General features: G+C 39.9%; 1 protein-coding gene across 1 annotated transcript in view; it reads right to left on the bottom strand.

Annotated features, from left to right (window-relative positions):
- Positions 1 to 456: 456 nt before the first annotated feature.
- The window catches only part of LOC111727852 (adhesion G protein-coupled receptor E4-like), a 156,096-nt gene continuing 146,372 nt past the window's right edge, over positions 457 to 10,180 (bottom strand). Inside the window, exons 14-19 of the mRNA XM_023518082.1 lie at positions 9,483 to 9,718; positions 7,337 to 7,403; positions 6,667 to 6,758; positions 5,319 to 5,499; positions 2,077 to 2,172; positions 457 to 854 (exon numbers count right to left, since the gene is read on the bottom strand). Of these exons, the coding sequence (XP_023373850.1) occupies positions 744 to 854; positions 2,077 to 2,172; positions 5,319 to 5,499; positions 6,667 to 6,758; positions 7,337 to 7,403; positions 9,483 to 9,718 (783 nt within the window). The 3' untranslated portion in view covers positions 457 to 743. The remainder of the gene's footprint in view (positions 855 to 2,076; positions 2,173 to 5,318; positions 5,500 to 6,666; positions 6,759 to 7,336; positions 7,404 to 9,482; positions 9,719 to 10,180) is intronic.

The raw sequence follows: 10,180 nt of genomic DNA, 5'->3' as shown, positions 1-10,180 counted from the left end.
TCTGACAACAAAGTAACCCACATGTTTATTAATGTGCTGAAAAATACATCTACAAACAAATGACTTTTGAAAAGTAATTAGAAATGGTAAAATGAAGGAAATAAGACTGAACAACTGATTGCTTTGTTTTAGGGGCATTTGTGTTGAGACATGTTCAAGAGGGCACTAAGAAAACAAAACGATCTTTCACTCGGGTATACATGTAAGGTTCAAAAATGTCTCAGGCAAAGTATACCTGGACAAAAAGGTTTGCTTCTCTTTGGACAAAATATTCTTTCCAGTGTTAATGTACCATTAAGCTGGGATGAAGCCTAATGTAGTATATCTTTGCATTTGGAAGAATGTAACCTCCTTTTTTGTATTTATCCATATGGGAATTATTGCATTTTCTATCATGAAGTGATGATACAAGATCTTTGGGAGAATAAAACAGCATAGAGGCCTGAGAGAGATCATGAGCTGAATCCAGATGCTGGCAGATGAGTATTAAGCAAGGTGGCTATAGCAGCAAGAAGAAAATCCACTTTTGCCTTTCATCATTAAAAGGCATCCTTTGCACACGAACACACATGCCAAAGGATTGGATTCTGGATCTGAGTATTCTTCTGCATGTCCTGTTCTTTTTATGGAGATCAAAAGCCAAAATAGGCAAATATACCCAGACATTTTGCAGGAAAAGGTAGAAATGGTAGCATTTTTTCCAATCTATATCTGACCACAGTGGAGCACCATCAATGAACATGTCAGTTCTCCTTCCTTAACCAAGAAGCAGAGACAAGATGAGTTTGAGGCTGTGGTTGGGTCCAGGTGGTGTCTCTTCTCTGAGTGAATTCTGATGACTTTTCTGGTCCTTCCTACTTGGGAAGAAAGCATAAGGGGAAAAAGTGAAGAAGAAAGTAGCATCTCAGAAATTAACTTAAACTTCTAGCTTGCCTAGAGATGACAAGCTAGGATTTCTGTAAGGTTTAAAGCCCAATAAATATGTCCTAATACATGACTCTACAACTTTTGCCTCCAATACCCACATTTGTAATGGTTTGTTTTGTTGTCTTTCTAGAAATATTTACAGGGAGAGTAAGGTGGCATTATAAGCACTTAACACATTTCACATCATTTGATCCTCACAGTGACAGGGGCAGTAGCTACCCTGGCTCAGAGGCTCCATGTTCCAAATAAAGCCCATATCTTCTAACAGCTCCTGGGTGGCATAACATCCAGGCTACTGTCAGGGACGAGCCTAGTTACAGGAGTTACAGTACTCAGGAATCTATAGCTTCCATTTAAAGTACTTAAAGTCTGCTCATAATCTCCAAATCCAGATAATTTCATAAAGCATAGGTCATTTTGATCATGCACAGCCTTTAAGTTTTCACTCAAGTGTCTTCTTCTCCTTGAGGCTCATTGTGGCTGCCTTGTTTAAAGCTGGACTCCTCTTGCCCCATGGATTCCATTCTCTATTGATCTATTTTTTCTACTTATCACTTTATAACATACCATAAAGGTCACTTTTTGAGGTTTAAGTTTGCCTCCACCCACTATTAGAATATTAGCTCCCTGAGGCAAGGATTTTTGTCAATGTGTCCACTGAAGTTTCCCTAGCACCTAAACAGAGCAGACAATAACTATTTGCTATTTAAATTTTTTGATTAAATATTCCTTTATATTTGTAGAAGGAAGGAAATAATAAAGTGGGGGAGAAAGACAAAGGAGGAGTAGAAGAATGAAACTATGAAAGAGAGGAGGAAGAAAAAGTTAAAGTAATTGAAAGAGAATTGGAAAGAAAGAGGAAAGGAAGGAACAAAGGAAAATGAGGGCATGAATGAGGGAGAGAAAGAAATAGGAAGACAGGAAAGAAGGAAAAAGAGAGAGAAAAATAGAGAATGAAGAATGGAGAGGAAGGAAGGAAAGAAAGAAGGAAGGAAGAGTTCTGGTTTGGGTCTCAAAAATCACAATCTTCAGCTGCATAGTGCAGAAGCCTAACTCACTGTCTCTGTTTTTTTGATCATGCTACCAAGAAGCTCCTGGAAGCAGGAGATGTTGGATTCACTCCAGGCTCTCTAGATGTTCTGATCTTACCTCTTTGGTGTGGATGGTAGTCTGAGACATCTCAGTGCTTTCAGTTTTTACCCCTTTCCACATCCCAGTAAACCATTTCTTGTATTCCATTAGCACCTGGAAGTTTGAGGAATATAGAGGATTGTGTTATATCCAGAGCTTTTGGGGGGAAGAAAGGACCCTGAAATGGGAGACTAAAGGAGACTAAAGACACTGAGCCCTACTCTGCTACTCTTTCATTCATTTTCTATATAATCTTAGTCATGCTTACACTGATTCATTTTGTTTAAATTCATATTCCTAGATTGCAGAAAAGTTGTGTACTAAATGTCAGACACCATAAGGACTCAACATATATGGTGATTATGATGGTCGTGGTGATGGTGATGAAGATAATAAATGTGGTTATGGTGAAGGTGACTATGATGAAGATTAGCATGATAACAATGAAAGCAACTATGGTGTTAATAGCAATGATATAATAGTGTTGGTGTTGATAATGATGATGGTGTGGTGATGGTAATGAAGGTAATAGTGAATGCAGTAAAGGTGATGGTGACAATGAATGTAATGAAGGTGGTGATGATGAGGGTGATTATGATGAAGATGAGGATGTGGATGAAAGTGACTATCTTGATGATGGTGGTGACATGATAATGATGGTGGCGATTATGATGATGAAGGTCAGTAGCTATTGAACACTAGTTCAAGTTACTTTATATATGATATATATAGCATTGTTTAATCCTTACACAAACCTACTGAGAAAGGTATTCCTCTTACTCATGATCAAAGATGAAGAAGTCGAGGCTCTTAACAGTAAATTGACTTGTCCAAAGTCACACAGCCAACACTCAAAATCTTGTCACTGTTACTCAGGGTCTTGACACTAACCATTACACTAAACCATTAGTTCAAAAATTAATTTGAGACTGATTAAGTACTTACATGTAAGCTATAAGCCATAAAAATTCTAGAAGAAAATGTAGGAAAATTTCTTCTAGACATAGGCCTAGTAATTTATGACTAAGCCTCCAAAGGCAAATTTGGCAGCAACAAAAATAGGTGAATGGGACTTACTTAAATTTTATAAAGCTTCTAACGCAAAGGAGATAATGAACAGAGTAAACAGGTAACCAACCATGTGGGAGAAAATACTCTCATACTATACATCTGACAACAGAATAAATTTCAGTATCTACAAAGAACTCAAATAACACAGCAAGAAAAAAGAACTCATCCAAAAGTGGGCAAAAGACATGAACATAGTTTTCTGAAGAGAAGATATACAAATGGGCAGCACACATATAAAAAGAAGGTCAACCTCACTAATCATCAGGGAAATGCAAATTAAAACTACAAGAAGATACTACCTTAACCCTGTCAGAAGGGCCATTAAGGAAAAGTATGGATGTGGAGAAAAAGGTATGCTTATACACTGTTGGTGGGAGTGCAAATTAACACAACCTATATAAAAAAGTGTGGAGATTCCTCAAAAAGCTAAAAGCAGACCTGCCATGCAATCCAGTAATCTAGGTACTAGGCATCTACTCCATCAGAAAAGAGGTAATTTTATTAAAAACAAACAAACAAACAACAGCAACAACAACAACCAAAAAAACACCTGCACTTGAATGTTTGTTGCAGCACAATTCATAATAGCAAAGACAAAGAATCAACACAAATGCTCATCAATACACGAGTGGAGAAAGAAAATTTGGGATATACACGAATCACTTTGGGTACTACTCAGCCACAAAAAGGAATGAAATAATGTCATTCCCAGCAACTTGAGTGGAATTGGATACCATAATCTTAAGTGAAGTATCTCAGAAACAGAAAACAAACACTACATTCTCACTAATAAGTTCAAGCTAAATCATGGGTGCACATGGGCAGAGAAAGACATAAAGGACTTTGGAAATGAAGAAGGGCAGATGGTGGGAGAAGGGTGAGGGATGAAACTTAACCTGTTGGGCACAATGAACACTGTTGTGGTGTCAGGCACATGGAAAGCCCTGACCTCAGCTTTATAGAGGGCATATATGTAACAAAACTTTTGAACCCCCTTAATATTTTGGAATAATAAACAAATGAACAAATCACTTTGTTTGGAGATATTGAAGCATTTAGGTTTAAATCTTTAACTGATCATCTACTGATTATTTTTCCTAGAATCTTATAATTTTGAGCTCATGTTTAATTTTACAAAATTAATTTGACTTTTGCCCATCACGGAAATGTCAGCGTATGTTCTAATAAATGCTTTCAAATTTAAAAAAAAAATACAGCTAAAAGATGGAAGAGAAATTAGTGAAGTGCTAAGCTGCCACTAGCACCTTAACTGCTATAAGTTTTTCTCACTAGCAGAGGAAAAAGCCAGTAAAAATGTTCCTAGTTTTCTATGGAGAATAACTTTATAATAGAAATCCTCACTGAGAACTTAATGCGTTGTGAAGGATTGCTAAGAGACTTATGCTACACTCATGCATTTAAATCTTCAACCTCATAAGGCAAGATGGGCATTGCCACAATGGCAGGTGAGAAAACTGCAGATGAAGATCAGGAAAGGATCACACAGCAACCTACTCTGTGGAAGAGTGAAATTAGAGTTGAAGTCTCTCTGGGCCTCTGACAGATTATGCCAAATATTCCAGTGTCACTCTCCACAGAGGGCCTTCATGACAGGACTATTTATTCCCCTCTTGGTGAACACAGGCATAGCCATGTGACCTGCTTTGACCAGTGAAATGAGGGCAGTACCAAGTGCATCACTGCTAAGCAGAAGCTTTAAGAACTAAGCTTTCATTTGCCGTGGTCTCTTTTACCTGACTGCAAGACCACTGATGTTCCAAAGAGGGGAGCCACGCCTTCAGACTGCATCCCAGAGGGAGCACAATGTGGATGAAGCCACAGGTACACAGCATGAGCAAGAAATAGAAGTTTATCATTCTAAGCCACTGAGACTGTGGTGGAGGACAAGGGGCTGTTTGTTACTGCATTATAATTTACTTTACCTTGACTGATAGGTCAAGGATGGTCTTCAGAGATATGCTAGGATGCTGAAGAGATGAAACCCAAGGTGCACAGCCTACTGAAGCAGCACCTAAATCAAGGCACACAGCCTACTGAAGCAGCACCTAAACTCTCTCTTCAAAATCAAGACAACTCAAAATAAAAGTCCAGGGAAAGGTGAGAATGTGAACAGTCATTCACTAAGTGTCTGGGACTAGGCTGATGGTGAATGGAGTAGTTAGCCTTACCTGGCGATTGAGAAGGCAATGCACCACAAAGAGCAGCACCCCTTGCAGGATGTTGATGATGGTGAATAAGTAGCTGGTGACCAAGCGCACTGTCTCCCCTACTTCTTCAACCATAAAGAAGCCAAGGCTCCAAGAACATCCCAGTACAAATAGCTGAGCAATGGCTTTAAACGTCATGACTCTGGGGAGGAGGGAGTAATAACAACTACTGTTTATTGGGTACTCATAGTGTGTTTAGTTGACATCAGTGGTAATTTGAGGTTATTTGAACCTCACAACAGCCTCATGCAATTGAGTGACTCAGCTTGAGGCCAAGGCATAACCCATGCTGTCATTCACTGCAAATCACAGAGAATGATGCTTCTCCCCCCACTCTTGGAAATTATTTCATCTGTCTGCACAGTCTTCCACCTGGACTTACTGGAAGATTCATGGGAGACACCTTCTAGAAACTTTTATTGAAAAAATTTGGATGCTGATGATTTCTTGAGTTTGGAACATGACATAGTGCTGGGTTTCTCCAGACAAAAATTGGTGTGGAGTAGTGGAGTGGGATGGTGGATGGTAGCTGGCAGGGAGAGCTGATGTGTGTGAGTGTGCTTGAGTGTGAGTGTGTGTGCATGTGTTTGAGTGCACATGCACCATGCACAAACGTGTAGGAGGGTTGGGGAAATGCCAAGAACAATGGCACTCTGACCCTCCATGGTTGAGGACACTGAGGCTAAGAGATTCCAGGCTGGCCTGAGAAGTAGATGAGACCAAAGTGAGGGTCTGAAATTGGACAGATATTCCTTTACATTTTATCCATGTGACTCACCAGTGCAAGATACCTGCTCTTGGGTAAGGTAAGCAGTGAGCTCATACTATCAAAGGGGATGTTAGTAGCATCCACCACACAGGTTGAAGTTATAAGCATTCCATGTAATAATATGTATTCACAAATACCCAGTTCTACCACTTCCTACTTAGTATTAGTTGATGTCATCATTATTTTTAATACCTTAGATTGGTATTAATGAGAATTGAGTTTCTACAACCAAGAAGAATAAAGTCCAGAAGTGCGTAGATTTGGGGGGAGGATCATGTTGATTACAGCACCAACTTCACATGGAGTGTGTGTGTCATGCAAGGGAGACACTTGATAAATGTTTCTCAGATAATGAAATAAAGGAGTGTGTTAAGGTGCCTGAAAATCATAGTTTGTACTTCTGCTATAAATTTCCCCCCACATACTCTGTGTGTAGCACTAGAGAAAATTAGTCTTACATTTGAATGGGTTTCTTTTTTCCCAGGAAAAGGAGTCCTTAGGAATAATCTGTGGGTACCTTGGATTTTGGACCCTTCTTACCTGGTGTCCTGAATTGTGGAAACTTCTTTATTGAGGGAAGAAAGTTTTCTTCTCAAAATCCACAGAATTTGGAAGTAGAAAACTAGGTTTATCTGAGGAAACATCACAAAAATGACTTTGAATTTTCTTTTCAGGTTATTTTGTGCATTCTAACTTGAGGTAGACCTAAGAATCTTTCCCCACAACATACAGGCTTCATAAGGATGGTATGAATGTATGCCCTGGTCCGTTACAGATGACACACAGTATATAACCTCTAGCACTTGTGAATGGTCTGAGTGGCTATGGAATTCTTCATTCAAACCACAGCACTTTGAAGGTGTAATATCTATACCAGGTGTCAGGCATAATCAGGAACATTCTGGCAAACCAGGAAAACATGACACCCTGTACAGAGAGGACACTTGGTAAATACTAGTTAAGGAATGAACATCAGTTTTTGAAAAGAACTCCCAGAAAATGTTTGTATTGTTAATATATCAGAACAACTAGTGAGCCAGAAGGAATCGAGAAAAAGACAAATAAAAGCAGTATTTTCAGGAAGAGGGGCTGATTATATGAGGCTGTGTTTTCCTGATCTTTATCTCATTTCCATTTTAAAGAGGAGAAATACCTTCAGTATGCTTGGCCAACCCCCTGGCAGGCACACCCATAAGTAACTATCACCTACCAAGATAATGACTCCCACTGGCCCCATGAAGCTCCAGATGAATCCTTTATCAAGCTTGAGCCAACAGCTGTTGAGAGACAGAGAAGCATTAGCTGCACATTCCTTGGGAGAAGGCAGAGTTTGAATACAGCCTCCTGGAACAAAGTGTGAGCAGTTCCAGGACCCATCTGGTTCAGAGCCTGAATTTTACATGAAGGCAGGTGGTGGTGGTGGTGGTGGGGGGGGGCCTTCATCCGACACAAGCTGCCTGCTCTGAGTCTCAGTTTCCCAAAGTGTAAAGTGGGACAAATTGAAGTATTGTAGAGATTAAATAATTACAGCAGCTACATACTAAGTCTTGAAGTGCTATGACTTTGTTGCTCTTCTTCCATGTACTGTTAGCTATTCTGGGTCTTTTTCCTCCTTCATATAAACTATAGAGTTAGCATGTCAAGGTCCAAAACATAATATTCAGGGATTTTGATTGATGTTGAATCTACAGATCAATTTGCAAAGAACTGACTTCTTGACAATATAGAATCTTTGTATTCATAATCATGAACTATCACTCCAATTTGTTTTAAATCTTTATTTTTTCCATCAGAATGTTATAGTTTCCCTCATATAGGATTTGTAGAAAAGATTAAATAAGGTAATGTATGTGAAGCTTGGGGTAGAATTCCTGGCAAGTGTTAAAGCTTAATAAATGTTGTCATCATGATGATAATGACTGCTATAATGAGAAGGAGAGTAGAAATGATAATTTAGTTACAGCCATAAAGACAATCAACATTAAATAAGCACATTCCATGTACCAACTGCTCTATTGCCCAAACACTTTGTATCCTGTCCTGGCTTGTGTTAGCAGAGATAGTATAACATACTCTGAAAAGGGAGCTGGCTGTTTGAACATGTTAAAAGTAACAAGGAATCACCAATGCTAAGTGTTCTGTGCAAGGGTTGCAAACTATGACTTTAGGGATCAGATGCTGTACACTACTTATTTTTGTAAATAAAGTTTTATTGAGACATGATTACAATCATTCATTTGTGTATTCTCAACGCTGCTTACCTCTTATCAGGTCAAGATTGAGTAGTTGCAAGAGAATTTGTGTCCTGTAAAGCCTAAAACGGTTGCCATCTGGCCCTTTTAGGCAAAGTCTGGCAACCTCTGATCTCCCCTGCCATTCTATCTCCTGAGTCATTCTAGTAGGATGTAGGGTTGCATCTTAAAAGTTAGCATCTCTTTGTCTTCAAGAGGGACAGCAAGGTACACGCATGATGTTTTAGTAGACACACAACCTACCTCCTAACACACGGATTATACCATTATCAAAATAGTAGCTTCTACAGCTGTTGTGTGCAGAGCCTTAGGGAGGCAGGAGAGCATGGCTACTAAAGGGTATGTCGTGTTAATTCTGACTTGCTCTCTGTCTAACTCTGTCCGTGGGAAAGTTCATGAAATGAATGAAGCTTCTGATGCCCCGTGCATGAGGTAACATACTGTCAATTCTGTAGGGAATGGTGAGAATGACATAAGCTACTGCACACAGGAAGTGCCAGCTCTCGTAATTCACAGGCCTTTGATAGTTGTTAATATTGTTATTTGTTACATGTTGGAGAGTAATCTCAACCTATCCCACCTACTCTAGAACACATAGCACTCGGGTTCTTAGTGTAGGGCCTCGAGTTTGCTTCTCCTGTCCCTGAATTAACTGAAGGTGTTTTTAAACTTTGTTCATTTGTATAGTTGTCTAGAGAAAGGGACTCTGCCTTTCACGAACATTCCAAAGGCAATGACACCCCAGAGATGATAAGAACCATTATGCTAGGGATTTCCAAGACAAATCAGAATTCAGGCTCATGCAAGGACTGATTTGAAGTATAATCCACAACTGGGAGATGTATTAAAAATATTTCTTTTTTTTTAAATGATAGCTGTATACATTAATGCAAAAATGGGGTACAGTGTAGTGTTTTCATATACACTTTGAAATACTTTCATCAAGCTGGTTCACGTAAATTTCATGTCATTTTCATAGTCATTGTGTCAAAACATTTACATTCTAGTTCTAGAAAAGTTCACTTGTACCCTTGTTAGACAGAAATATAGGTGATCAGGGCCCTTGGACGCCACTTCTGCCACAAACACACACATTATGCTTACTGAGTGTATGTTCCATAATTTTGGGGTCCAATCATTGCAGACACAGTGACAATCACAGCCGGGATCCCGTAGCCTACAGGGTACATGAACCTCTTCTTGAACCGGCCCATGCTGGTGTAGTTGGCCACCTTGAGATTCCTGACAGTGAGGAAGAGGTGCAGTCCCTCAAGGAACATCCAGGTGAAGGCGGCCAGGTAGAGGTAGTGCAGAAGTCCTGCAATGAAGGAGCACAGCACCTGGAGGGGAGAGATGAGTTAGGCACATGCAGGGGGTGTGATCTGTACCTGATTATAACTTCAGTTCTTAGCTCTTCCTGGATGCTGTTTGGAATTTCAGTTTGAGCCCCTGAGATAGTTAGATTGTAGGCACAACACATTTTCTGGGGACTTTTGTTGGCCACTGAAGTCTGCTTCTCTCACATGTGGAGCAGGCCAGAAAGGGAAAGAATAGCCTTCCTGGGAGCAGCCTCCAATGCATACCAGACAAAACTTGGTAGATAGGCTGAGTGCAGCGGCTTATTTCTGTGATACTATCACTCTGGGAGGCCAAAGAGTGATGACCTGCTTAGCTCAGGAGTTTGAGACCAGCTTGAGCCATAGCAAAACCCTGTCTTTACCAAAATGTCAACAAAGTAGCTGGGCATGTGTCCTCGCCCTTTGGGTAGGAGAGCTCCAAAATATGTGCTCTATGCTGCCCCC

Source organism: Otolemur garnettii, unplaced genomic scaffold (assembly GCF_000181295.1).
Source record: "Otolemur garnettii isolate 467f Iridium unplaced genomic scaffold, OtoGar3 scaffold00127, whole genome shotgun sequence".
NCBI classification, from domain to species: Eukaryota; Metazoa; Chordata; class Mammalia; order Primates; family Galagidae; genus Otolemur; species Otolemur garnettii.
Note: the sequence above shows the minus strand (reverse complement) of the source record. Positions and strands in the feature narration are given on the sequence as shown.